Source organism: Cebus imitator, unplaced genomic scaffold (assembly GCF_001604975.1).
Source record: "Cebus imitator isolate Cc_AM_T3 unplaced genomic scaffold, Cebus_imitator-1.0 Scaffold576, whole genome shotgun sequence".
In the NCBI taxonomy this organism is placed as follows: Eukaryota; Metazoa; Chordata; class Mammalia; order Primates; family Cebidae; genus Cebus; species Cebus imitator.
In genome coordinates, this window is record NW_016107891.1 from 45547 (window position 1) to 72092 (window position 26546).

Sequence of the window (26546 nt, forward strand, 5' to 3'; positions counted from 1 at the left end):
AAAAAAAAAAAAAAAAAAAATAATTCTTAATACCACCTAATATCAATGCAATATTCAAATTTTCTTAATTGCCTCAAAGGCATCCTTTCTAGCTAGTTAGTCCAAATCAGAATCCAACCTGAGACTGCACATTGCATCTGGTAGTCTCTTTTAGTATGGAGTAGTCCCTTGTTTGTGACTCATTTGGTGAAAGAAATTTGGCTTGTAGTCCTGTAGAATATCCCATGCTATTGAATGTACCTAAGTTCTGGTTAGATTCAAGTTAAACAAGGTTTTTGGGCTAACTAGCTAGAGTCCCTCATATTGTGTCGTATCAGGGGCAGATAATATATGGCCATCTCACCCTTAGTGACACTAAAATTGACCTGTGGATTAGCCTGATACCTCCATTCTAAAGTTAAGATTTCCACTTACAATCAGAAATAAATCTCTGGGATACTATTTTGGCACCATACAAATGTCAAATTCCACATCAGCAATTCCCTAATGGTTGTAACATCAGCTGGATTTATTTGAAGCCAATCCTAGACAGGATATCATTCCATTTATGAGTATTTAAATACGTATCTCTATTATATAAGGGTTCTTTTTATAAGTACCACATGCTAACTGATTGCACCCCTGGAGCCACATAAGGGTTATTTTTAATGTGATAATTATTTTTTGAATGATCAATTGCTTTGAACTTTGACAATGAGAGCCCTTTCCTGCTAGCCCCATGGAGGGGTACAGACTGTATTTAAAATGTTTAATTTCATAAAATAAATTAAGCAAAGATGACAAAATGTTAAGATTTCGCAAAGTGAGATAATGGGCACATGTTTGTTTGCTATATTAATTTCTGTATCTATCTTTGTTTGAAATATTTCATTAGGAAAAATATATCCTTTTTCCTAAGACTCAAGACTCAGGTGGTGGTGGCGGCAGGGGCTGCCCCCATGTTGGAGTTTCTGTGAGAGGCTAAGAATGTCTTGGGGAGAGGGAGAGTAAACGGATTGGGGAAGTGTAGCAGTACAATGGCCAGGCAAAGCTGAAGTCCCACTTGAGGTGAGATACTATTCACTGTGATTGTGTGATTTTTTATTTCAGCTATGTCCATCCACTTGGTTGTTGGTAGAATAGGTGGAGAACAGATTTAACCAAGGTAAGTGACCCAGCCCAGAAAGCTTTGAGACTCTTCCTCTCCAGGAATGGGTTGGACCTAGTTTTCCTTGGACAGAAGAACATGGCCAAATCTGAGATGAGCCACCACTCAGGAGCAGCAACTTCAACACATGCTAAACATTTCACTGGAAGTGTACAGGTGTGTATTGTTCGATATAAATATAATGCAAACCACATATATAATTTAAAATTTTCTAGTAGTCACATCAAGAAAAGTAAAAAGAAACAGGTGAAATTATTTTGATAATGTATTTCGTTTAACCTAGTATATCCAAATATAAGCATTTCAACTTGTACTTATAAACAATGAATGAGATATTTTTAGTCTTTTTTGTACTTAGCCTTTGAAATCTGGTGTATATTTTACAGCATGTCTCAGGTAGGACTCACCACACCTCAAATGCCTGGTAGCTTGTGGCTACCACTTGAACTGTCTAGTATAGAGTCTGTGGTTGGTGTCCCCTCATCGGATAAGATGTGGCCATTTGGGGATCCTGTTACCTTTTCCGATGAGTTTAACTTGAGCTGGATTTAAAAATATTATCTCCCCATAATTGTGATTTTAAAGCTTTTATCTCTCCCTGATGTCAGCAGAAAAAAAAAAGATAAAATTGTATTGGCCACTCTTTTCTCCACCAATCTTTGGAAAATGTCCTCAATGTTGAGCTATGCACCATGTCTGTAAGGAGCTAGGCAACTATAAAAAGGACAAGACCAACACCCCCTTAAGACTCCTATCCATGAAGAGTAGAATCTTGATTTTGTCATATATTCGGGCTCCATCCCCTAAGTATAGGATTACCTGGTAACAGTAGGTCCTTTTTCTCACAAGTTTCAAAATGCTAGAGGAAGTACTCTCATTGGCCTAGCTTGTGCAAAGTACTTATCTCTGGACTGATCAACTGTGGCCAAGGACGTGGGAAACCTATGTCAACTGCTAGGGAGGCACAGGCATTAGAAAATGGCCGGCTCTATTTGAAGTACATTCAAAAAACCAATTCCTAGGGGGTACACAGGTGAGGAATGTTTAATTTTAGGAAGAAAAAGTGACTGGTATCCACTACACCCTCATTCTTGTATTGAGTATACACTATAGGGTAGTCAATATGTTGTATGCTAAGGATATAGCAATAAGTAAAATGGATGTCCCTATCTTAAGATATTTATATTCTAGTAACTGTTAAGAAACAGACATAATGTTCAGTTAGGACCTTAAAAGAGTTGAAAGAATTTTCAATTTCTAAAAATGAGCAGAGACTTAGGCAGAGCGTGGTTGTACTGAGTTTATGCTTTCTATCCTTTATTGACTGCTCTAGGTTTTGAATTACATGAAAATGAGATCTACAAATGTCTCCGTTTGCTCTCTAGCAACTTCTATACTAGCTATAGGAATTTGTTTTGCACTCTAGTTTGCCCACATCAATCTCCAGACTATGTTCATTTGTATTAAAGAGGTCTGCGTGACCCAGGTAAAGCAGAAATTTTGGAGATTTGGAAATTCAGAGAGATATTTTCATACAGGTAGAAAAAAATACAGTTGTCTGTCTCAAATAAAGATGCCCTGCAAGCAAATTAACTTTAACCTCTCGAATAACTAACTCCGGGACACTACAACTCTACTGGGCTTCATAAAACAATGTCCTTGCTACAGAGTCCACTGTAGTGACTAGGTCTCTCACTTTGGTCCTTCTACCATTGTCATTGGATTGGGTGAGACTGATGCTTCCTCCTGCTTGCTAACTCTTCCACTCAACATCAAGAAATACTGGGATAGGGGCTTCCTTCCCACTCCTGGGTCATAATCTGTAAGAACAAGATAAGCCTTGAGCTGCCGTGGCTATCTTTGCCATCATATTAGAAAAGCCTGCCTGAGAATGAAACCAAAAAGGGTAGCCCAGCTGAGATGGTGGGAGAAAAATGGCCACAATGCTGAGAGTATCCCTTGAATCCTTGAGTCCAGCCATATTTGATCGACTCCATGGAAGTTTTCAGTTACATAAATGAAATTCGATATTATTTATATGAATGCTTGCACTGTAGCACAGTGGTTCAAAGTATAAGTTCTGGAGTTATATAGGGCTAGGTTTGAATCCTGGTTCCACCACTTACTAGCTGTACAACCTTGAACTCAATACATGTTAGTCATTATTGTTGTTATTATTATTTTTCAGTAAGTTTGTATTTAAGAGAATGGATCTACCTCCAGCTGTGCCACCATTACAAAGCACACACATCTCACTCTTCTATTCCTAGCATGACAGGACAATAGGAGGGTATTTGACTCACCTTCAGAAGCTTTCCAGTAGGATACACCAACAGCATGAAGACTCACAGGATGAGAAGCCATGTTCTTAAGTGTAATGACCACTGTGTCATAAACCTCAGCCTGAATGGTAGGACCCAGCAGACCTGTAAGAATGAGATGTCCACCAAAGGTCACTTGGGGATAGTACTCCAGAAAACCTGTTATTACAAAAGTTAGAGTCAAAGTCACAGTGAGAAGCGTGCCTCTGTAATTATTGATAAAAAATAGTATTTGCTTGTTGCCAACACCAGCTCAACCTCATGGTTGCTCTGAGGAAAGATTTCTGGCAATCATTCAATTCATTCATTCATTCAACCAATCATTCAATTCATTCATTCATTCAACCAATCATTCAATTCATTCATTCATTCAACCAATCATTCAATTCATTCATTCATTCAGCTAGAGTTTCTACTATATTCTAGGAATTGCCTTATGTGCTGGAGTTGCAGTAGCAAACAAGGCAGATCATGGAGATCATATTCTTAAAACATTAACCACATAAAGAAATAAATAAGAACATTTCAAGTTGTTATAAATATTATAAAAGAGGGTGTCTGCTAGAAAATGATGAGGCAGGAGGTAGAGGATACTTTCAGTGTAATGATCAGGAAGGGCCTCTGGGAGGAGGTGACATTTGAGTAGCGATCTCACTAATGAGAATGAAGGAAGATTTTTAAAAGATCTAGTGGAAGAGCATTGAAAGCAAATAAAACAAATGCAAAAGTCTGGAGGCAGAAATAAGCCTGGTATAGTTGAGTAAAATGTGGCTGAAGCACAGTGAATGAGCAGGGGAGTAACAGAAAATATGGTTACAAAGGAAACATAATATGTAGGACCTTGTAGCCTACAGGAATTTGGATTTTACAAGAAGTAGAAGAAGAAGATGAGGAACTTGTTTTGGAGGAACAGTCAATAGGACTTGGTCATAGATATGATGCTAGAAAGAGAAAAAAACAGAGAGGAGTCAAACCATGGGTTGTTAGTCGGGCCATGACAGAAAATCAAGAGGAAAATTAAGAGCTTTGTTTTATGAATACACTAAGCATAAAATGCCTATAAACAGTTTATTGAATGAACTGGATTTAGTGGGATTAAAAACATAAAATAGCCTTATTTTTCTTGGACCACTGGTTTTAATTACATTATATGAGATATCTCTTTTCTTGCCTTTGGAGAGTCCAGAGGCAGAAAGGTGAGTTGTGGAGGAAGATTAGGAGAGGAAGGTGGGAAAGCTCCAAGGGAGGAGCAAGTAGAAAGGGAACGGGGGTTAAAAAAAAGAGGCACAATGACAAAGTCTTTCTTGGAAGGAGCAGTGATAATGTGGCATTAGTACTCCCTAGTTGTGACACATACCAAAATTCTGCCTTTTGTTCTTAGGGAACTTATAGGTTCTTTGGAGAGCTCTCTCTCCCAATATAGAAACACCCAATATGTACCTGATCTGCCTCCCAATATGTACGTGATCTTACATGCTGGTCACTTGTATCTCGCCTCTCAGATTCTGCTTCTACACTTTTTCTGTTGGGGTTACCTAACTCTGGCAGGAAGACCTCTCAGGTAGAGTCTTTGTAAGACAAGCCTCATTCAGTGACTTTCCTGGCCTTATACCCAACAATGGCAGTGCAGTTAGCTCCCACTATAGCCCACTCTCCCTGCTATTCCATCAGAAGTCCTTTTGGCCTCTGACCTTGAAAATTTGTCCAGATAAAAACCAGGCAGTAGTCAGTGTCTCCAAAGTTCCATAGGTACCTTTTCAAGTCTTCTAAGTAGTTCTCCTGAAGCCTCCTTCATTATAGCTTGACATGAGGGACAGGCCTCTCTCCCCACAAGGGGTAAGCAGCACATAAAACACCAAAGAGGCTCTCCAAAGTAATACTCAAACCTAAACTCTTCCATAAGTTCCTAGCCTTTTTTAATATAAGGCTGGAGGTGAGTCAGGGGCTAAGGGTTGCAGAACCGATTTTGCACTACTACCTGAACAAGTTCTAAATTGATAGAGTGATACCGCTCTTTAGAATAAGGGGGTACTTCCCACCTATAATTCTCAGAAACAATTCTAAGACAGAATATGTCCTATCCTAACATGTTATTACATACTTTCTTCGACATCTAAGTGGAGGTAAGCAGTTGGCATAGACCAAGCAGAGGAAGACGGCCCAGCAAAAAGACAGAAAATGCAATCAGTATATTTCCCTATAGGTGTCAGTTAGGGAAACATTCTTTTTGGCAGCTGTCCTTTTTAACTGCAACCTCAAGATTGGGGAATCTGTGATAGAAAATAAGATACCCTATTTCATAATTAGCATTCAATGTTGTTTTTATTACCCATCCAGGGTGGCTTTGGCTTAGCGATGTTGAAAAGGTGATCCGTGAATTCTACAAACACAGTCTTTTTGTACTTGACTGAGGTGTTGAATGGAAAAGATCTTGGCACTCTAGGAGGAAATCTGCATGAAGAAAGGAAAAAAATCATTCATTTTGGTGGACCCTTCAAAAAGCAGCTGGAAGTAATGCTTCCATACTATTCTTTTCTACTATTAACAAGGCAAATTTGAAGTTGTACATAAATCCCTAACATCCATTAAACCAAAACACTGTTTTCACAAGTCAGCTAATACATTAGGTGCCATATGATAAGATAAATCATAAAATTATGGGTACCCATACACTGCATCAGTCAAAAATCCTTTGCCAAAGCAATAGCGACTGGATGCTTCAATTTCATGTCTAAAACGGACTGTAACTTTCACCTAAGAACCTTGTATTCAAATTTTGTCAGCATGTACCTAAAATTATACTACCCTCCTTAGGGATACCAGGAATATCACAGAGAAAATTATCTTTCAGCAGACTATGTATATTGAAACCTACTAGTGCCAGGAGCTGTAGTTCAGAATCATCCTACATTAATGCTCATTCTTGTCTGCAGTCAGATACTGCCAGTTACTCATTTATTTATGAACCAGTAGTCAGTGTCTTCAAAGTTCCATAGGTACCATTTCCAGTCTTCTAAGTGGTTCTCCTGAGCCTCCTATAGCCTTTCTATAATCAGAAATTATATATTTATATAAATGTTTCCAAAATGTTATTATTTGCCTCCATTTTCAAAACCCTTTTAAGCCAAGGCTGGTTCCCAACTTTTCCTCTTTCCCTGCCTGACAGTTTAGCATGCCTGGGGGCCTCCTCAGGCTGAGGACCAGTCAAAAGGACCAATGTGAATCTTGGTGAATAAGGAACATTGGCCCCAAGTAAATAGGTAGAAATTACAAAGTGGTTGAAGGTGAGTATCTTTACTCAGTAGTTTTATGTGCTGATGAGTTTTGCACACCATGGAGCAGTTCTGCAGCTTTCTCTATGCCATAGAGAGCCTCTCTTCCTGACTTTTAGGCTCCTGGATATTTAACTTTTATCTCCCATCAGATTTTACCAATTGGTATCATTTCAACAAGCCAAAGGCACAACACATGACCATTTGGGTAATTAAGGCTTAGGTGGAGAAAGCAAGGCTCTTGCCCTGGAAAAAAGCTTTCATGTGTAGATCTAAAACTGAGCATTCACCCTCCACAGATGTACATTGATTCACTTATGAACTATATAGTACATGCCACTGTGCCACAAAAAAACACATCAGACATAAATATGGAAAACGAGACATTTTTGAAGACATATACTTAGATGTGAAGCAGTTGTTTGAATCTCATGTCTTACTGACTCTCAGGGGCTTTCGAAAAGTGGTAGATGTGAAAGATGAAGAACAGCACAAGTAAATGCTCAGTATGTGGGACTACTGAAGAAAGAACCCCAAATATCATCCAGTGAGACACTCCCTCCCTTGTCATACATGACAACAATAATGATAAAGTGAGGGAAAGGAGAGGCAGCTTCTGATTTTAAGTATTCATATGCTTTGAGTAAAAGCCATACCATGCCTCAGATTACCAGGATGTGAAAAGAATAAGAAGGGGTCTGGGCGTTTATCACTTGTTTATTTCTTTCTCAGCCTTGTGGTGAAATAACAAAAGTCTCATTGTTCCTTTCAGGAGTAGCCACACTGGAGAATCATTTATTCTTGTGAGAAATTTTGCCTTTCCTTTAGTGGGAGTGCTGAGATAGAGAAGGAAAATGCAATCTGAAAATGGTGAAAATGGCTAAATTGGTAAATTGGTGACCCATGTGGATTTTTTTCCAATTTTTAAAATTGCAGTAAAATACAGACAACATTCACTATCTTAACCTTTTTTTTTTTTTTTTTTTTTTTTTTTTTTTTTTTTTTTTTTTTTTGAGACAGGGTCTCACTCTGTCGTCCAGGCAGGAGTGCAGTGGCGACATACACCTCCCGGGTTCAAATGATCCTCCCACCTCAGCCACCAGAGGAGCTGGGACTACAGGTGCATGCTGCCACGCCCAGCTAATTTTTTTGTAGAGATGGGGTTTCACCATGTTACTAAGGAGGCCACTCTCTTTGGCCTCCCCAGGTGCTTGGATTATAGGTGTGAGGCACCATGTCCAGCCTAACCATGTTTAAGTGTACAGTTAAGTAGTATTAAATGAATTCTGGCCAGGTCTGGTGGCACACATCTGTAACCCCAGCACTTTGGGAAGCCAGGGCAGGAGGATCACTTGAGCCCAGGAGTTCAACACAAGCCTAGGCAACATAGCAATACCTGGCCTCTACAAATAATAATAACAATAATAAAATAATCATTAGCCAGGTGTGGTGGTGTGCACCTGTGGTCTTAGATACTTTGGTGCCTGGGGAGGGGAGGATCACTTGAGCCCAGGCAGTTGAGGCTGCAGTGAGCTATGATCACAAAAACTGCACCCCAGCCTGGACAACAGAGTGAGATCCCATCTCAAAAAACAAAAAAAGAAATGTGTAATGTGCTCCCATCCACCTACATATTTAATTTTATGTTGCAAACTGAAACTGTATAAACATTAAACAATAACTCCCACTTCCCCCAGTCTCTGGCATCCACCATTCTACTTTCTGTATGATTTTGACTAAGTACCCAATATAAGTGGAATCACACAGCATTTGTTTTTTTGTGACTGGCTTATTTCACTTAGCATAATATACTCAAGTTTCATCCATGTTGTAGCATGTATCAAAATTTCCTTCTTTCTTAATGCTTTGTGTGTATATACCACAATTTGATTATCCATTCATCTGTTGATAGACACTTGCAGTACTTCCACATTTTAGCTATCATGAATAATGCTGCTTATAAACATGGATATCATGGTTAACATTACATGTCAACTTGACTGGGCTAAGAGATGTCAAGATACATGGTATTTCTGGGTATGTCTGTGATGATGTTTCCAGAAAAGAATAGCATTTGAATTTGTAGACTGAGTAAAGAAGATCACTCTCTCCAATGTGTGTGGGTATTATCCATTCCATTGAGGGCCTGAATAGAATAAAAAGACAGAGGAAGAGCAAATTCACTCTTCCTGTTTGAACTGGGGCGTCTATCTTCTCCTGCCCTTGGACATCAGCATTCTTGATTCTGTCCTCTGACTCAGACCCTGTACTTTTTACCATTGGGATATACATATATACGTGTGTGTTTGTGTGTGTGTATACACTCTTGGATCTGTTTCATTGGAGAACCCTAATACAATTGATGTTCTCTTTAAGACCTCATTTCAGTTCTTTTGTGTATATAACCAGAAGCTGAGTTGCTTGATCACATGGTAATTCTGTCTGATTTTTTGAGGAACTGCCCTATTGTTTTCCACAGCAGCTGTACCATTTTTACATTCCCAACAGTGCACAAGGGTTCCAGTTTCTCCACATACTCACCAACACTCATTTTTTTCTGTTTTAGTTTTGACAGTAGCCATCCTAATGGGTGTGAGGTGGTATCTCTTTGTAGTTTTGATTTATATTTCTCTAATGATTAGTGATATTGAGCGTTTATTGGCCATTTGTAGATCTTCTCTGGAGGAATGCCTACTCAAATCCTTCACCCATTTTTGAATCAGTTTGTCTGCTTTCTTATTGTTGAGTTTTAGGAGTTCTCCATATATTCTGGATAGTAATCCCTTATCTGATATATGATTTGCAAATATTTTCTCCCATTCTGTGGGTTGTCTTTTAACTGCTGATGGTCTCTTTTGATGAACAAATTTTTAAAATTTTCATGAAGTCCAATTTGTCCTTTTCTTTCATTGCCTGTGCCTTTGGTGCCATATCCAAACAATCATTGTCAAATCCAATGTTACAAAGTTTTGTCCTAAGTTTTCTCCTGAGAGTTTTATAATTTTAGGCCTTACGTTTAGGTAATGGATCCATTTTGAGTAAATTCTTATATGGCGTTAGATAAGGCTTCAACTTAATTCTTTTTCATGTGGATAACCAGTTTTTCCAGCACTGTTTGTTGAAGACTATTGCTTTCCTATTGAATGTTCTTGCCACCCTTGTAGAAAATCATCTGGCCATATACGAAAGGGCTTATTTCTGGACTCCTTATTCTACTCAATTGGTCTATAGGCTGTCTTTTCAAAAAATTTATTTACCGATTGCATTTTAGGTTTTGGGGTACATGTGAAGAACATGCAAGATTGTTGCATAGGTACACACATGGCAGTGTGATGTGCTACCTTCCTCCCCTTCACCTATATCTGGCATTTCTCCCCATGCTATCTCTCCCCAACTCCCCACCCCCGCAGTCCCTCCCCTATTTCCCCCCGACAGACCCCAGTGTGTGATGCTCCCCTCCCTGTGTCCATGTGTTCTCATTGTTCAACACCCGCCTATGAGTGAGAACATGCAGTGTTTGATTTTCTGCTCTTGTGTCAGTTTGCTGAGAATGATGGTTTCCAGGTTCATCCATGTCCCTACACAGGACACAAACTCATCGTTTTTGATGGCTGCATAATATTCCATGGTGTATATGTGCCACATTTTCCCTGTCCAGTCTATCATCGATGGGCATTTGGCTTGGTTCCAGGTCTTTGCTATTGTAAACAGTGCTGCAATGAACATTCGTGTGCACGTGTCCTTATAGTAGGACGATTTATAATCCTTTGGGTATATGCCCAGTAATGGGATTGCTGGCTCAAATGGAATTTCTATTTTTAGATCCTTGAGGAATCGCCACACTGTCTTCCACAATGCTTGAACTAATTACACTCCCACCAACAGTGAAAGAGTGTTCCTATTTCTCCACATCCTCTCCATCATCTGTTGTCTCCAGATTTTTTAGTGATTGCCATTCTAACTGGTGTGAGATGGTATCTTAATGTATAGGCTGTCTTTATGCCAGTACCACACTGTTTTGATTACTTTAGTTTGTAGTAAGTTTTCAAATCAAGAAATATGAGTCCTTTTGGAGCACTGAGTTTTTTACACCTTGGGTTTCCTGACACAGGGTCACCGGCTGTGACATTGGTTATGTTGGAGTCCCTGTTTGGGCACCAGCTATGACGAGTATTATGTTGGGTTACCACCTGAGACCTTGATTACATTGGGGGTACCACCTGAGATGTTGATTACTACTTGCGGAGGTTTGTTTTGCAGACCCTGACTTGGCAATGGATGAATGAAATGTACGTACACACACCAGAGTACAGTGAATTTGAGTGGGCTAGGGAGGTTTTTAGCTGCTTTTTGCTTGTGCCACGTTTTATGTGCCCTGCTCCCTCCTCCCACCTGGGCTGCAGCTGCCGGCCTGGGCAGAGCTTCTCTGCCAGAGCCTCTAATTCCTTTTTAAAAAGTTTTTTATGAACATACACCTGATTGCCTTGCTGATTACTAATTACTGGGCAGGCTAAGATTTCCTTCTGTAATGCTGCTTGCTTAAGACAAGGACCTATAGCTGTAGCATTTTCCTTGTTCTTTTTCCTATTCGTTGGTTGCCTTTGTGCATGATTTCTCCCCACTTGTTCCCAGAGCTTTACGTTTAGCATGCTCTTTGCCAGGAACCAAGGGCTTTGGGAAACAGCAGTTTGCATTGGATACTGCCTTTGTTGCACTGATAACTGCAGTCCCTTGATGAATCCCTAGCCTGAAACAATCCCTCTCTGAATCTGACAATCCCCAGTGGGTACCAATGACTTACTGACTTCTTGACCTGACTGAGCAGTTTTTTCCTTCTGGTTTCTGGGGGGTCCACCACTTTCCTTCTTTGCAGCAATGATCACATGGGTTTGCTCCACATTTGGCCGCCTGCTGTGATGATGTTTCAGTTGGGTTTCCTCACACGGGGGCACCAGCTGGGGCGTTGATTTTCTTACACCTTGGGTCTCCTCACATGGGAGCATCTGCTGTGGTGTTGGTTATGTTGGTGTCCCTGTTTGGGTGCCAGCTGTGATGAGTATTACGTTGGGGTTACCACCTGAGACCTCAATCACGTTGGGGTCACCACCTGAGACGCTGATTACCACCTGTGGAGGTCTGTTCTGCAGACCTTGACTTAGCAATGAATGAATGAAATGCACTCACATGCACCAGAATACAGTGAATTTGAGTGGGCCAGGGATGGTTGTTAACTGCTTTTAGAGTGCAATCGCAGCTAACTGACCACGACTCCCTGTTTGTCTTTACATTTATTCAGTATAGATTTAATAACAGAGGTTTTAAGTTAACACCCTTGTGGATAATTAACATGGTTAAAAGAGTGGTTTTACGAATGATAAAAGGTCTTGGTTACAGAGCCCAGAATAAATACTATTAATGGGTAATTCCCCTTTAACCTCCCCCGAGAGGGCTATACAGCACAAAGTTTACGTAAGTAAACAGAGATAAAAGAATGTGGGGTAAACAGACTAAACTGGGAAAGCTTTATTATTTTAACTTACCCTATGACTTAATGCTTTAATATAAGAACTGGCTGCCTTCAGCCAGTTTTTTTTAATTTTTAATTTTTATCATACTTTAAGTTCTGGGACACATGTGCAGATTGTGCAGGATTGTTACATAGATATACACCTGCCATGGTGGTTTGCTGCATCCATCCCCCGTCACCTACATTACGTATTTCTCCTAATGTTATCCCTCCCCAATCCCCTCACCCACTGCTATCCCTTCCCTAACTCTCCCACCCCCCAACAGGCCCCGGTGTGTGATGTTCCCCTCCCTGTGACCATGTGTTCTCACTGTTCAACACCCACTTATTAGTGAGAACATGCGGTGTTTGGTTTTCTGTTCCTGTGTTTGTTTGTTGAGAATGATGGTTTCCAGCTTCATCCATGTCCCTGCAAAGGACATGAACTCATCCTTTTTATGGCTGCATAATGTTTCATGGTGTATATATGCCACATTTTCTTTATCCAGTCTATCATTGATGGGCATTTGGGTTGGTTCCAGGTCTTTGCTATTGTAAACAGTGTCACAATGAAGATATGTGTGCATGTGTCTTTATAATAGAATGATTTATAGTCCTTTGGGATTATAAATCCCCAGTAATAGGATTGGTGGGTCAAATGGTATTTCTATTTCTAGATACTTGAGGAATTGCCATTCTAACTGGCGTGAGGTGGTATCTCAATGTGGTTTTGATTTTCATTTCTCTAATGACCAGTGATGTTGAGCATTTTTTCATGTGTTTGTTGGCTGCATACATGTCTTCTTTTGAAAAGTGTCTGTTCACATCTTTTGCACAGTTTTTGATGGGTTGTTTGTTTTTTTCTCGTAAATTTGTTTAAGTTATCCATAGATTCTGGATATTAGTCCTTTGTCAGATGGGTAGATTGCAAAAATTTTTTCCTATTCTATTTTATTGAAACCTTTTGGCCTTTCAAAAGGTTTGAGACTATAATCTATAACTTCCCTATATTTCCCTTAATATTTTGCCAGTCACCCCAAGTGAATCCCAACATCCTTTAGCTTGGTTCTTTTTAGAATTGTTTTGGCTATTCAGTGTCCATTGAGATTCCATATGAATTTTTGAATGAGTTTTTCTATTTCTGCAAGAAATGTCATAGGAATTTTGATAAAGATTGCATGAAATCTGTAAGTTGACATCTTAACACTGTTGACACCTTAACAATATTGTCTTCCAATCCATTAACATAGGATGTCTTTCAATTCATGTATGTTTCCTTTAATTTCCTTCGGGAATGTTTTGTTGTTTTCACTGCACAAGTCTTTCACCTCCTTGGTTAAGTTGATTCCTAAGTATTTTATTATTTTCTATGCTATTGTAGATGGAGTTATTGCCTTAATTTCCTTTTGAATTGTTTATTTTTAGTGCATATAAATGCAACTGATTTTTAAAATTTTATTTACTTTTTTTAGAAACAGGGTCATGGTCTGTCACTGGAGTACAGTGGCACAATCATAGCTCACTGCCTTTCACTAGAGTGCAGTAACACAACCGTAGCTTCACTGCAGGCTTGAACTCCTTGGCTCAGGTGATCATCCCACCTCAGCCTCCCAAGTAACTGGGATTGCAGGCGTGCACCACAACATCTCACTAAATTTTTTTTGAAATTTTTTGAGACAGGGTCTTGCTATGTTGCCCAGGTTTATCTCCAACTCTTGGCCTCAAACAAACTTCCTGCCTCAGCCTCCTAAAGTGCTGAAATTACAGGTGTGAGCCACCATACCCAGCCACAATTTTTTTTGTGTGTTGGCTTTGTATCCTGCTACTCTGTTGAATTGGTTGATTAGTTCTAACAGGGGTGTGTGTGTGTGTGTATGTGTGTGTGTGTGTGTTGTGTGTGTGTGTGTGATTGTTAGAGTTTTCTACATAAAAGATTATATCATCTGTGAACAGAGATAATTTTACTTCTTCCTTTCTGATTTGGATGTATTTTATTTCTTTTTCTTATCTAATTGCTCTGGCTAGGACTTCCAGCACTATGTTGAGTAGAAGTGGTGAAAGTGGGCATCCTTGTCTTTTTACTGACCTTAGAGGAAAAGCTTTCAGGTTTTCCACCATTGAGTGTGATGTTCACTGTGGGGTTTTCATATATGGCTTGTATTATGTTGAGATAGTTTCCTTTTATTCCTAGTTTGTTGAATGTTATCATCATGAAAGGGTATTGAGTTTTTAAAGATTTTTCTGCATAAGTTGGGATAATCACATTTTGTCCTTCATTCTGTTAATGTGGTGTATTACATTGACTGATTTTTTGTATATTAAAACATCCTTGCATTCCAGGCATAAATCCCACATAGTCATGCTCCTGGACTTGGTTCGCTAGTATTTTGTTGAGGCTTTTTGCATCACAAGAGATATTGGTCTGTAGTTTGTTTGCTTTTTTTTTCTTTCTTTTTTTAAGACACAGTCTCACTCTGTTGCCCAGGCTGGAGTGCAATGGCAAGATCTTGGCTCATTATAACCTCCACTTCCCAGGTTCAAGTGATTCTCCTGCTTCAGCCTCCCAAGTAGCTGGAATTACAGGCATACACCACCAAGCCTGGCTAACATTTGTATTTTTAGTAGAGGCAGGGTTTCACCATGTTGGCCAGGCTGGTCTCAAATTCTTGACCTCATGATCCGCCCACCTTGGCCTCCCAAAGTGCTGGGATTACAGGCATGAGCCACCATACCTGGTCAGTTTTTTCTTCTCATAATATCTCTGTCTAGCTTTGGGATCAGGGTAATGCTGATCTCATAGAATGAGTTGAGAGATGTTCCCTCTTACATTTTTTGGAAAAGATTGAGAAGGATTGGTGTGAGTAATTTTTAATTTTTAAAAAGGCAACATAACTTAAAAAGTAGACAATCAGATTTCTGGTTTCCAGTCTGCAATGTAAGGAACTTAGAAGTTGCTACTCCATTCTAACACGTAAAAAGCTGAATAAACTGAAAAATCAACAACTCTTCTTTAGATAAGTCAGAGAAATGAGGTTACAGGTCAATCTGCTGCCCCCAAATTGGAAAGACAGACAGGTGAATACAGAGAATCACAACTTACTGAAGCCAAAACTTAGGCGCAGAAACTTCCATGAGAACCAGTGTCAGGGTAGGAAAACCTGAACTGTAATAGGCAAATTGCTGCAAGTTCAGTGTGGACAAGTCTGAGAGTCTAAACCACAGTGTAGGGGGTGGGGCGGGGGCAGGCATGGTAGCTCACGCCTGTAATCCCAGTACATTTGGGATGCGGGTGGATCACTTGAGGTCAGGAGTTCGAGACCAGCCTGGCCAATGTGGTGATACCCTGTCTCCACCAAAAATACAAAAATTAGCTGGGAGTGGTGGCATGTGCTTGTAATCCCAGCTATTTGGGAGACTGGGACAGGAGAATCACTTGAGTCTGGCAGGCAGAGGTTGTAGTGAGCTGAGATCACACCACTGCACTCCAGCCCAGGTGACAGAGTGAGATTCTATCTAAAAAAACAAAACAAAACAGGAGACCCAGTAACAGGTGGGTTCCCATGCTGTTGTGATTTTTACCTCTAGGGGCTCTACCAGGTCCTCATGATAATATTGAAGTAAAATGTCCTGTGCCCTGTGTTTATGGCAGGAGGAAAGGAGAGGTAACCATTTGAAATATGCCATAATGTTCTGTTCTTACATTAGAGCCTAACCTACTTAGGGAAAAGGAGATATCCAATTCCAGCCCCTTCTAGCTATCTTGCACAACCTATGGGGTGGTGGTGGGGAGAATCAGAGAAGCACTGGTGAAGGGCACAGTCCAGGGGCACAGGCTCACCCAAAGACTGAAATCTAATCATAGGACTATAGAATGCTTTCCATCCCACTACAATACCACTGCATCACTACAGGCCTATTTACTGCAGTTCCTTAGCCAGTACATCATGTTCACCTTTTAATAAGAAATTACAAGGCACACTAAAGGGCAAAAAGCACAGTTTGAAGGGACTGAACAAGCAAGCATTAGAACCAGAGTCAAATATGGGAGGAATGTCATAATTTATCAGACTAGGAATTTTTAAAACTATATTAATATGCTAAGGGATTTAATGTAAAGAGCAGACAACATGCAATGACAGATTTATATTGTAAGGAGAGAGATGGAAATTCTAAGAAAGAATAAAAAAGAAATGCTAGACATCAAAAACACTGTAACAGAGATGAAGAATGTCTTTGATGGGCTCATTTGTAGACAAGACATGGCTGAGGAAAGAATCTCTGAGCTTGAGGATATAACAATAGAAACTTCCAAAACTGAAAAGCAAAGAGGAAAAAAAAGACTGAAAAGAAAAAAAACCCACCCCATGGCAGAGGCTACGTATGGGCCCAGAATGTCCAAGAACTGTGGAACAACTACAAAAGCTGTAACATACACAAAATGTAAATACCAGAAGAAGAATACAGAAAGGAACAGAAGCAAATTTTTAAAGCAATGACTGAGAATTTCCTCCAAATTAATGTTAGACACCAGACACCATACCACAGATTCAGGAAGCTCAGAGACTACCAAAGAAGAGAAATGCAAACAAACAAACAAACCCTACAATTAGGCATATTATATTCAAACTCCAGAAAATCAAAGATAAAAAATGTTGTAAGAAACCAGATGGAGAAAAACAGCTTATCTATAGGCAAGCAAAGATAAAAATTATATCCAACTTTGCCTCAGAAGCCATGCAAACAAGAAGAGAGTGTGGTGACATATTTAAAGCGTTGAGAGAAAGAAAAAAGACAAGCAACCTAAAATTCTTGACTCTGTGAAAGTATCATTCAAAAATGAAGGAGAAATAAAAACTTTCTCAGACAACAAAAATTAAAGGAATTTATTGCCAGTAGACCTGCCTTTCAAGAAATATCCAGCTGTGCATGGTGGCTCACGCCTGTAAGCCTAGCCCTTTGGGAGGCTGAGGCGGGTGGATCATGAGGTCAGGAGTTCCAGACCAGCCTGGCCAAGATGGTGAAACCATCTCTACTAAATATTAAAAAAATAGCCAGGCATGGTGGTGGCCACCTGTAACCCCAGCTACTCGGGAGGCTGAGGCAGAGAATTCCTTGAATCTGGGAGGTGGAGGTTACAGTGAGCTGAGATCACGCCACTGCATTCCAGCCTGGGTGACAGAGCAAGACTCCATCTCAAAAAACAGAAGAAAAGAAAAAGAAATATCCAAAGAAATTGTTCAGAGAGAAGGAAATTGAATCTACAAAGGACATGCGTTACAGAATGAATAAATGAAAAGAATATCGGCCACAGAAACAGCACTAAACAACCAATTAGACTTAATGACTTAGCCACTTGATGCTTACCAGCCTCTGCAAAATGGATATGTGAAAGGAGGCCTCATGGACTCATCAATACTGATCTAGCTACCGATGCTGTTAATGTCCAACTTGCCAATAACAAAGACCAAAGCTAAGGCTCTGCTATGTCACCATTTCTCAAGGAAACCATTCAGTCACTTGGTGAGCCTCAGCACACACCACCATTCAAGGCCTCACAGAATATTTGATCGTACATAACATTGCATCAGACCAAGAGACCTACTTTAAAGCAAGAAGATACATGAACATAGAATCCACTACCCAGAAGCTACCTACCTGATAGAGTGGTAGGACAGCTTGTTGAAGGCACAGCTGAGGCACTAATGAGCATCATTTAGTGCCATGTGTCCCTAAGTAAAATATATAGTTCTGGGAAACAAGGGGTGGAAGTAGAAGCATTACTCCCAGTGACCCAATTAGGGAAACTATGCCTCTTATCTCAATCCTGTGCTCTGAGAGTTTAGAAGTCCTGGCTCTTAAAAGGGGAATATGTCCACCAGTGGACACATGAAGAGTCTGATTAAACTTGAAACTATGGTTGCCATCATACGACTTCAGATCACTATTAAGAGACCAAGAGGTAAGGAAAAGATGATCATCAGGAGGAAGGGCTGACATTCCACAATGGAGACAGATAAGAATATATTTGGCAGCCAGGTCACCTGCTTGGGTATCTTTTGTTATTCCCTCGTTCAATGTGCATGATAAATGGACAAGTACAGTCATGGCTTACAAAGGGCATGATGACCAGGTACCATATCTGGTAACCCACTTGGACCAGCAGTACAAATTGAGAGGGTGGGGGAGGGATCTAGAATGGGTAGTAGAAGGGCAACAGGATGAGTAACAATAGCAGAGTCAAGACAAGCTAAAGCAGCAGGAGTTAGGATCTGTTCAGGCCTTTCTCTTTTGGTTTCCTCAGGAAAGGGAGCCCATCAGAATCCTGAAGGAACCATTCCAGAACTTAGGAAGCAAATGAATCTGAGCAGCAGAAGGGGCGAACCATAGTGGAGGCTGGTGTCCAGATTCACCCCTTCAGGACTAAAGCACTTATTCCCTAAGCTGACAGCTGACAACTCTAATATGAGTTACCCTCTGGAAACTCATTTTGGCTGAAGTCAGTCACCACACCCAAACTCATGCCTTATTCCTGGTAAATGTGGGAGTACATAGGTCTAGACAACTTGCCTCAATAGAGAACAACTCTGCAGAGCCATCCTAGCTTGAGCTCCTTTGTTCAGACCTTCTTATACCCAATCCTGCTTCCTTCACTCCCCCACAGGTGTTGATCCAGAGGATTCCCCCTCCTATAAACTTTCTGTGTGCAAGAAAAAAAAAAGAGAGAGAAAAAAAAACAGACAATAATTTTTATTTGTGTTTAAAAAGCTATAAAATCACCCAAGGAAGCACATAAGTTGTCAGTATTTGAACAATGTTGGAAACATCTTATTCTGTCTGATTTGCTTTGAGACAATTCACTGCCAGCTATAAATTTGTGGAAACGCTGCCACACAATCTTTGCAGACAAGATCGGCAGAAAATCGCTTAGAAACACTGAAAACATTCGACAAGTTGCTTTCCGTGAAAAGAGTAGATGCGACGCAGTAAGGACCCCCTTCATGAGGCACACAGTCACCCTCCAGCCACCAGAACCACAGGAACGCTGTGCTAACTGAGGAAAAACACATCTAGGCACACGTTACGGTGGCACCTTCTAGCAGGTCCCCAGGGTTGTGCCCCTAGAGCTCTGACAAAGAGCGTGGCTCGGAAATGTTATGTTTGGACTGCGAGTTTTGGTGAAAAATAAAAACGCATCACGTTGCAGACAAAGCAGACCCTGCTACGTGCGTTTATGGGAGCCACGGCCAACAGGAACCACAGGGAATGGTGGAAAGGAGAGGGACGGACACAGACAGACACACCAGACAGCGACTCTCAGGAGGAGGCTCTGTGGTCCCCAGACCATGTCAGAGCCAAGGCAGAAAGGATTAACTGAGGAAAGGAGGGAAGTTTCCCCTTAAGGAGAGTAAAATCTGGAAGGGATCTCTAAAATGGCCAGCAGTTTAAACCTAGCAATTTTGCCTTGATTCACATAAAGTGTAGTAACAACTGTTGGATGCACAAGGAGAGACTGGCCAATCTACAGTCACAGAGGAAGACTTTCACGGGATCTCGCAGCAGGCTGGCTGAAAAGGCTCCTTGAAACTGCAGACTTCTCTCAAGGAGACCCACTGAGTTGGGCAAAGGCGGGGCTGACTTAATTCTCGTCTCCCTGCTCTCCCACGTAGCCCTGCATTTCACTCCATTCCAGGGTTTCTGGGACGCCCAAGAAAGCACGTAGTCCGGGGGCACTGCTGCCAACTGAAGGCCTTGACAAATGACTCTCTGTACTGGCTGAGGACCAGGGCCCAGCGTACTGATAAGGAAGCTCTTCCAGTAAAAAGTTGGGACAAAGACATATTAGTGAATGGACACAAACTAGAAATATCTCCACATAATACGTTAATGCCAACGGAAAGTATCTACCATGAAGGAAGCACAAACCAACAACATAGATAAAAATGACTCTGGCAATCAACATCAGCCAGCCTCTGCATAGGGCATCCCAGTATGGGCAAGACATGAGCTAAGTGGATATGATGACAGGGAGAGAATTTATGCATGGACTCAGAAGTATGGCTTCCCACTAACTAAGGCTGATCTAATTACTGTTGGCAGCAGAGTCCAATCTGAAAGCAACAAAAACCAATGCTGAGTTCCCATATGCCATATTGGACCCAACCCCTGGGTTGCTGACCAGTACTGGTCTGTGGCCTGTTAGGAATGGGGCCGCATAGCAGGAGGTGAGCAGCAGGCAGAGAGAAAAGCTTCATCTATATTTATAGTGCTTCCCCATCACTTGCATTACTGCCTGGGCTCTGCCTACTGTCAGATCAGCTGCTGCATTAGATTATCATAGGAGTGCAAATGCTACTGTGAACTGCGTATGCTAGGGATGTACGTTTTGTGCTCCTTATGAGAATCTAATTAATACCTGATGATCTGAGGTGAACAGGTTAATTCCAAAACCACCCCCCACCCTACAGTCTGTGGAAAGATTGTCTTCCACGAAACTGGTCCCTGGTGCCAAAAAGGTTGGGGCCTGCTGCAATATGGTATTGTCCATCACAGAGACAAACCAGCCTCTCAGTGGCCAGACACACTAGACTCCTTCCATCCTAGAAAGGACAGGGTATCACAATGATATGGGATTCCATGTAACACCATGTAGACCTGAATCACTGTACAGCAAAACAAATGAGTGAGTGGGTCTACAACCAACCAGGAACAGGTAAAACTCCAGCTTGGAGGCAGGTCTCTGTGAGGACGGAGGGCCAGCCTCCAAGGTGCTGCATGTGCATGAATTCAAAGATGATTCTGTGTCCCCAGTAAAAAGATTACATGAGGTTTAGGAATCACAGACTGGCAGCAAAAGAAACTCTGACTACCACTACGCCCAATGAGCCACGTGGCACAGTGGGAGTTTGTTATAAACTAACCAAATGATTTGGAATTGAGTTCATTTCACAAATATGTGTGTTCCTGTTCCTGGCCTGGCACTGTCACAGGCCCTGGGGATGTAATGGTTGGTTTTCCTACTCACAGAGCCTGTGGTCTGATTTGAGAAACAGGATGAAGATTTAGTTCACTATTTACCAACAAGATGACTTCAGTAAGAACAGTTTAGTTGGATGTGGGAGGGCGGCCTTCACCTCCGCGGAGGTGTCGGTGGGTACTGCCTCAGAGGAATGTCTGCGGCGGGTAGTGGTGGGGAGCAGGCACCTTCCCATGACAGACTCCTCCCCTCTATAAGGGCAGACCCCGCCCGTTTCCAGGACAGGTCCCACCCCCTCTCTGGGCAGACCACGCCTCTTCCCAGAGCCAACTCTGCCCTGTCCCAGGATGGACAGCACTTTGTGAGTGTTCAGTGCATGCACACAGAGGCCTGGGCATGTTGGTCCAAACTGGAAGGTTCATTCCAGCTCCACAGTTCCCTGTAGGGTCCGCTGAGGCTGTTCAGGAGCCTGCCCACCAGCATGCTTCTCCCTCTGCCTATCCCTGATTCCTCATGTGTTGATCCCAAGAACACTCCAAATAAAATTCCTTCATGTTAATCTTCATCTCAGAGTCTACGTCTAGGGAACAAAGCCTGTAACATTAATTCATATTTAAACATACTCTAATGTCATCTACCTCTAAACATATCCATGGCACTACTGTTGGCATAAGCCTATGTAGTTTTTAGTCATTTAACATTATTTAATGCACCCCTCCCTTCAGTCCATTGGTCTCATCTCCTGGCCACTCTGAGATTTATGCCCTTCCACATTCACCAACTCATCCCTAGTTTACTACCTTTCTCCTTTTGCCATATCATATCCTTGGTTCTACCTTGTTTATCCTACCCCCTCTCTGCAGTTTCCACTGGTTCTTAAGGTATTTCAACATAAGTTATCACAGTGCTTTCACTTTAAATGTTCCTGTGTAAAGGCCGGGCGCGATGGCTCACACCTGTAATCCCAGCACTTTGGAAGGCCGAGCTGGGAGGATCACTTGAGGTCAGGAGTTCGACACCTGCCTGGCCAACATGAGGAAACTTTGCCTACTAAAAATACAAAAATTAGCCTGGCTACTCAGGAGGCTGAGGCAGGAGAATCACTTGAACCTGGGAGGCAGAGGTTGCAGTGAGCTGAGATTCGGCCACTGCACTCCAGCCAGCCTGGGGGATAGAGTGAGACTGTCTCAAAATAATAAATAAATAAATAGTTTCTGGCTAAAATGAAGACATAAGACACATATAAGATATGTTAGAGCAAGAGGTTGGAAGATCAGTGAGGGAACAGGATCAAGAGCACACAGAAACACTTTTTCTCTCTCTGAGTGATAACACAGAATAGAGAAACAAGATTGCGAGACACAGAAACAAAAAGACCTAGGCCTGAGGTCAAGCAGTATGTGATTCAGGACAGGACTCTATTCAAAGGGAATTACTAGACGTTCCTAAAAGCATTAACACCCTCCAAGTGTGTGGTTGAGTTCTGAGATGAACCTATTGCAGGAAAATATTCAGCTTCCCAGCCTGGGACCTTTTTCATTTGAGTGAATATTTTCCACTGTGGCAAAACAAGTGATTTATTTGCCTGTCTCTTTCAGGCTAATCTGCATAGTAAGTGACAAAATGTTCCAGGGTTCCTAGGGTTTCCTCCTTCCTAACTTTTGAGGGGTTTTGTTTGTGTATTTCTCTTGGGATTTAATATATAAATCCTGCCAAATATATTTGGCAACCATTGTCCTTGACATGAACTGTTCTTTCACATTTTATCTAAAACTAATCGGAAAACCTATTATATTCCCTGACCCATGGTTAGAAGAAACTGAGCAGCTGCAGGAACAGATAATATAAAACTGAATTTTCCCAGCTGTTTATTTCAAACCTTGGCAGAGGCTGTCAGGATGTGTCTAGAGTCAGCTTATCCTGTTAATCAGTATCAAAATAATCTAAAGTATAAAAGCGTTTCATCAAAATAAAAATTTGATCAACTTTTTTCTGGTAAATACATGTGACTGACTATACAACAATGGAAAGCTAGATAATAAATTAATGATGTATTCCACTCAATTCAATTTTATACTCAAACTATTATTCTCTGTGCCTCAGGCTGCATGCTAGATGGACATTGAAATATACACAGTGTATTAAGTAAAATTGTCTCAAAATTAATTGTTAAAAAGGCTAACTTTAAAGAATAAATGGTTAATTGTTTAGTTAGATACCAGGCTACTGACAATCTGGGCCTCTACTTCAAAGTCACTAACATCGCTCATCTGCAGGCTATATAGACTATAGAATGAACTTGGATCCCCTCCTCACACCATGTGCCAAAATTAACTCCAAGTGGATCAATGACCTCAACGTAAGAACTAAAACTATAAAAGCCTCAGAAAAAAATATAGGTGTAAATCCTTGTGATCTTCGATTTTACATTGATTTCTTAGATATGACATCAAAAGTACAAGCAACCAAAGGGGTAAAATAAATAAATATTGGACTTTATCAAAATGAAAAACTTTGCGCGTCACAGGATACCATCAGGAAAGTGAAAATACTACCCACAGAATGGGAAAAAATATTTGCATGTCATAGCTCTGATAAGGGTATAATATTAAGAATATATAAAGAAATTTTACAACTCAGTACTAAAAAAAAATCCAATTAAAAAATAAGTGAAGGATTTAAATAGACATCTCCAAAGGAGATATACAAATGATCAATAAGCACATGGAAAGACTCTCAATAACATTAGTCATCAGTGAAATGCAAATCCAAACTACAATGAGATATCATTTCACCCACACTAGGATGGCTATAATTAAAAAGACAGACAGTAACAAGTGTTGATGAGAATGTAGAAAAATTGGAACACTCATACATTGCTAGTGAAAATATAAAATGGCGCAGCTCCTTTGAAAAAGTTTGGCAGTTCCTCTAAAAGTTAAACATAGAATTACCATGTGACCTAGCAATTCTATTCCTAAGTATATTCCTGAGAGAAATAAAAGCATATGTACATAAAGACTTGTACATGAATGTTCATAGCAACATTATTCATAATAGCCAAAAGGGGAAACAATCCAAAAGTCCATCAACAGATGAATGGATAAACAAAATGTGGTCTATCCATACAATGGAGTATTATTCAGTTATAAATAGAGGTTAAACACTGATACAACTAAAAAATGGAAGAGTTTTTTAATTAAAAAATGAAAATAGTTTCATTCTTACAATATCTTTCTTTTCTTAACTCCTCTATCATTCTCCCAAAATGGAAGAATCTTGAAAACATGTTAAGTGAAAGACGCTAGACATAAAAGGCCACATACGATATCCTTTCATTAACATTAAATACCCATAATAGGCAAAACCACAGTGACAGAAAGTAGGTTAATGGTTGCCAGAGGCTGGGGAAAGGAAGAAAATTGGAAGTGACTGTTTAATGATTACAGGGTTTCTTTCTGAAGTGATGGAAATATTCTGGAATTAAATAAAGATGATAGTTTCACACTTTATGGATTTACTAAAAATCATTGAATTGTAGACTTTAAAATGGTGAATTTTATGATATGTGAATTATATGTCAATTAAAAAGTGGAGATTTAAGAAAGAAAAAAATCTCCACACTGAAAATAGGTGAATTTTATAGTATGTAAATCATACCTCTAAGAAGTTAAAAAATGGTAAGGAAATATTCTGAATTTTATACTATTAAATTAAACAACTCAGATGGAATTTCTTTTCTTTTTTTGAGACAGAGCCTTGCTTTGTTGCTCAGGCTGGAGTGTAGTAGCATGATCCATAGTTTATTGCAGCCTTGAACTCTTGGGCTCAAGTGATCCTCCTGCTTCAGCCTTCCAAGTAGCTGGGAACACAGGCATATGCTACCACACTTGGCTAATTAGAACAAATTTTTGGGCCGGGCACGGTGGCTCACAAGGTCAAGAGATCAAGATTGGGGGTGGATCCAAGATGGCCATTTAGGAACAGCTCAAGATTGCAGCTCCCAGTGAAAGCGCAGAGGGTGAGTGGATGCCGCATTTTTATTGCCAATAGACTAGGAAATTCCCAGGCAGAGGAGCACCACGGGTCACCAGCGCGGCTGTTTCGGCCAACGAGGCTGTGTCGGCCTGCGCCGCTGCTTTGCCTTGCACAGCTGCTGTCAGTACCCCAGTGCAGCGGTTCTCCGTACAAAATACACTGGTCTGGGTGCCCTTTTGGCTGGCGATTGGAGCCACGGGAAGTCGCCCATTCATCTGTTTAAAAGAGGACTGAACAGGGAACCAGGACAGTAGATTCTAAGGCAAAAAAAGCGCCACGAATCTCAGTGCTGCTGTTTAAGCCAGCGCAGTGAGTCACCGCATGGGAAAACACAGAGATCCCGGCGTCTCTTCAACAGGTGACTGGAACACCAACTTAAAAAAAGGAAAGGCTCTGAGGCAGGGAGCCAGGTGATCAGGCTCGGCTGGTCCCACCCCCACAAAAGAACAGCAATCAGAAACTCTCTGGATTGAGAGTTTCACAGCAAGCACAGCTGAACCCAGGACGGTCCAAATCAGTGGGGGAGGGGCGTCCGCCATTACCGAGGCACTCCAACACTACAGAGGTAGTCAGCCAATGCAGAGGCAGCCTGCCATTGCCAAGGCAACCCGTCATTGCTGAGGCTACCTGCTGTTGCCAAGGCAACCTGCCATTGCTGAGGCTACCTGCCGTTGCCAAGGCAACCTACCATTACAGAGAGAGTTCACCAATACAGAGGTGGGCCACCATTGCCGAGGCAGTTCTAACTACACCCATATAAACAAGACTGCAGGGAAGTTCACAGGGCAGCTGGGCGGAGCCCACAGCAGCTCAGCAAAGCCTCTGCAGGCAGACTGTGACCAGGCTGCCTCCTTGCTGGGCAGGGCAGCCCTGAAAAAAAAAAGGCAGCAGCACAACAGAAACTCATAAATAAAGCCCTAACTCCCTGGGACAGAGCACCTGGGAACAAAAAGCGGTTTATGAGTTGTGCTGCAGCAGACCTAAACGTACCTGCCCAGCAGCTCTGAATGAACAACGGAGCTCACAACTCAGCATTTGAGCTCCTATAAAGAACAGACCGTCTCTTCAAGCAGCTCCCTGACCCCTGTATATCCAAAGAGCCACCTCATAAAGGAGAGATCAGACTGACACTTGGCAGGTATCCTTCTGGGACAAAGATAGCAGAAGAAGGCCGGGCACGGTGGCTCAAGCCTGTAATCCCAGCACTTTGGGAGGCCGAGGCGGGTGGATCACGAGGTCAAGAGATCGAGACCATCCTGGTCAACATGGTGAAACCCCGTCTCTACTA

General features: G+C 41.2%; 1 protein-coding gene across 1 annotated transcript in view; it reads right to left on the bottom strand.

Moving 5' to 3' along the window:
* Positions 1-26546, bottom strand: part of LOC108294373 (coagulation factor VIII-like) — an 87869-nt gene that overhangs the window by 43524 nt on the left and 17799 nt on the right. Inside the window, exons 2-3 of the mRNA XM_017516234.2 lie at positions 5798-5919; positions 3451-3573 (exon numbers count right to left, since the gene is read on the bottom strand). Coding sequence (XP_017371723.1) covers positions 3451-3573; positions 5798-5919 — 245 coding nt within the window. The remainder of the gene's footprint in view (positions 1-3450; positions 3574-5797; positions 5920-26546) is intronic.